General features: G+C 33.1%; 1 protein-coding gene across 1 annotated transcript; it reads right to left on the bottom strand.

The window, feature by feature from the left end:
* Positions 1 to 1,592: 1,592 nt before the first annotated feature.
* Positions 1,593 to 2,435, bottom strand: LOC122194575 (protein unc-13 homolog). Its single transcript, XM_042895567.2, has 3 exons — positions 2,064 to 2,435; positions 1,908 to 1,974; positions 1,593 to 1,739 (listed from the first exon to the last, which is right to left on the bottom strand). The coding sequence occupies exons 1-3, from the start codon at positions 2,401 to 2,403 to the stop codon at positions 1,622 to 1,624; spliced, it is 525 nt and encodes a 174-aa protein (XP_042751501.2). The 5' UTR covers positions 2,404 to 2,435; the 3' UTR covers positions 1,593 to 1,621.
* Positions 2,436 to 2,986: the final 551 nt, after the last annotated feature.

The raw sequence follows: 2,986 nt of genomic DNA, 5'->3' as shown, positions 1-2,986 counted from the left end.
GTATCAAGGAAGCCCCTGTCAAGAAAGGTCATGTCATAAATGAAGATGACACACATTTTTGCGTATCGTAATTTTTATTTTGATTTTTAAAAAAAAATTATTTATAGGTTTACTAATTTTCAAATTAAATTTGCATTTAATGTCTCATAATAGAAAATAAAATACCATATACAAAAAATACAATCTATTGCATAAATGTTAATGTCATACAAAATAAATAATAAAATACAATAAATAAGAAAGATAATTCATTGCACTAAAATGCAAATACAAATAATCATGGCTAACTACATAACCTAATACTACGTTGCTATTAAGGGACATCATCATAACTCACTGAAGGTCTTGGAATAATGTTCGCATCATAAACTCTTACACCAACCTTGCTTTAGTAGATGACTTTCACACAATCAATATTGAAATAGATGCTGCTCGGGCCACCATAGATGTTGCTCGAACTTACCGAGCTCAAACTTCCTAACCAAAACCCAAAACCAAACAAACACCATATCAGACACAATATTTAAATCAAAAATAAAAATGTAACGAACAGAACCTTGAAAATCATAAAACAAAACTTATAATTTACATGAATTAACCTTCCTATATAAGTGCTCCAACCTTGTGTGGGCCCAATTCCTTGAGAATGAGGAAGAAAAATTTGTAAATAAGTTAGCAATAAATAAAATTTTGGAATTGGAAATTAAATTGTTTGGATAATATCATGAAAATAAATGAAGGATTTCATAAACCAACCTGTTCTCTTGCCAAATTTACCCATCCACCATAAACATAACCAAGGGCAATTCCTCTAGGTATGCACATGTAAAATATTCCCAACCAAGTTGTTTTCTATAAGAAGAAAAAAAAGATAAATATGTTATATTTATATAAGGGTATTATCGTCATATGTAGAAATATTAGGTGATTTGTAGAAAAAGATGGAACCTGAGAGCAACAGAGCATAGCATAGCATATGTAAAAACTAAAAAGATCTCATTTTAACCTTAGATTCTTCAATTCTTGCCAATAGAATCCTCATTTCACTTGCTTTGCGACCAAATTCTCCAAATCCCACAACTGGGTGATTCACAAGTCCTTCCTCCAACATATTCAACTGAACTAACACAACATTGGATCAAACATCTTACATCAATATTAGTTAAAGTTGGAAATTTACTTACACATGCCCATGAATAATATGATAAGGCTACGAAACAAAACGGAGAGAGAAGGTACTGACTTGTCTCTTTTGCCATCTTATGTAATCTTTTTTGTCAGAAAATTCGGTTCGAGAAACACAGGATAATAACTCGAGAGTAATCATAAGAGCATCCATTCTTTTCCCCACTTTTCCAGCCATTGCATTTAGTAGCCCTTGTAAGGAAGTTGCATATACTTTATATAACTAATAGTAATATCTGTAATAGAACTCCTATCTGGTAAGAGCAAACCTAAACTCAGTATGGTTTCTAACAGTAGTCCCCATCAATCATGTCCAACATGCAAACAAACCATATATCATACAAGCAAAATAGACTACTATATAAAACAGTGTATATATAAAACAAAAATATAGTCTGTACCTCCATCTGGACACGCATTGTCTCCAGTAGGCCAGTCAAACCAGTCGATTGTTGGGATTGATTTTAACTTGTTCACTCTTACTCCTTCCAAGCTTCTTCAACAATTTGGATTTCTTTTCTTTTTTCTTCTCATTTGATGGCACTATAAGTCCCCTACTTAAACAATCATTACATAATAGTCAAAAGGTACTTTGGCAGATCTGTAGTCCAGACAGAATCAATCACAGCAAAATGGGAATTCAAAAGAAATGCTAAAACTATGTGTGTGTACAAAATAAAGTTCATGCACAGAGCCAAAGACAGAAAAGAAAGAAAAGATACCCCGAAGCTCCTGCAACAGCCAGAAGGATTTCATAGGCAGATTCACGAAGATCGTCATCAGTTATACCTGAAGAAATGACCAAACACATAACTTAACACACCAATTTCAGAAGATGATACAATATTTTCATAAAAATTTCCATCATTTGTGTTTACCTGTTGCAAATGAAGGCAAACCCACAACAAGATCAACAGTATCATTCATTGTTCTCCTTGAATACCTGCGACTATTCAGTTCCTCCAAATCATCATCATCCTCAAAATCATCAATGTCATCAACAGTTAAATTCTGAGCTGGGCCCGAGTTAAAAGATTTTGAGTTGGATATAACTGGTTCATCCTCTTCTGTTGCCTCAAAGGGGAGTGATGTTATGTCTGACATAATGGGTGATGGGGCCACAAAAGGAACAGCTGGTGGAGCCCTCCTTGGAGGTGAACCTGATAATTTAGGATTGGTAGCCAAAAAAAACTCACCTTCAGACCCTGCATTCTTCATTACACAGAAAAAAAAAACAAATAAATGAATAATAAACAAAAAAGGAAGGTGATGCAATGTTCAATGATTCCTAGTAATAAGTGCCCAGTGATATATCTACTTCCATCCCCTCAAATCTGCAGCAACTACCAGTATGGGATGTCCTTTATTGATAATAATCTTTGTTCTTCAGAAGTTCTATTAGCTAAATTGGCATATTTCTCTATAACACTACAAAAGCATGTGTAATATAGATAATGGCCAATACATTTATTTCAATTAAAAATTTAGGAGGTATATGGATTATGGAAACAATTTTGCATATTGATTCATGATGTATATCCATAAAAAGATTATGTATTTATATGCACATGGGATCAATTGTTATTTCTAACAAGGGCACTTATGACTTATGAGTAATTTCAGTTATACACTAGATAAATACAGTTCCCGTTTTTGTCTATTCACCAAAAAAGATATGCATTATTATATGTAAGATATATAGACATTAATTATCGGATGTATTATGAGATGCAAAGTAAGCTTGTACTAAATCATACCTGTATGCGAAGGACTACATCCAGAAACATCGACGACAAGAGAG

This window comes from Lactuca sativa, chromosome 6 (assembly GCF_002870075.4).
Source record: "Lactuca sativa cultivar Salinas chromosome 6, Lsat_Salinas_v11, whole genome shotgun sequence".
Taxonomy (NCBI): Eukaryota; Viridiplantae; Streptophyta; class Magnoliopsida; order Asterales; family Asteraceae; genus Lactuca; species Lactuca sativa.
The sequence above is the reverse complement of the archived record's forward strand: the minus strand, read 5'-3'. Positions and strand labels throughout refer to the sequence as shown.

Excerpts from the sequence above, each read along its gene's own strand:
- LOC122194575 (XM_042895567.2), bottom strand. The coding sequence starts at position 2,403 with ATGAAGAATGCAGGGTCTGAAGGTGAGTTTTTTTTGGCTACCAATCCT. Across the intron at positions 1,975-2,063 it reads TTTGCCTTCATTTGCAACAG|GTATAACTGATGACGATCTT; the intron begins GTAAACACAAAT and ends TCATTTCTTCAG. Across the intron at positions 1,740-1,907 it reads GCTGTTGCAGGAGCTTCGGG|GGGACTTATAGTGCCATCAA; the intron begins GTATCTTTTCTT and ends TTGTTTAAGTAG.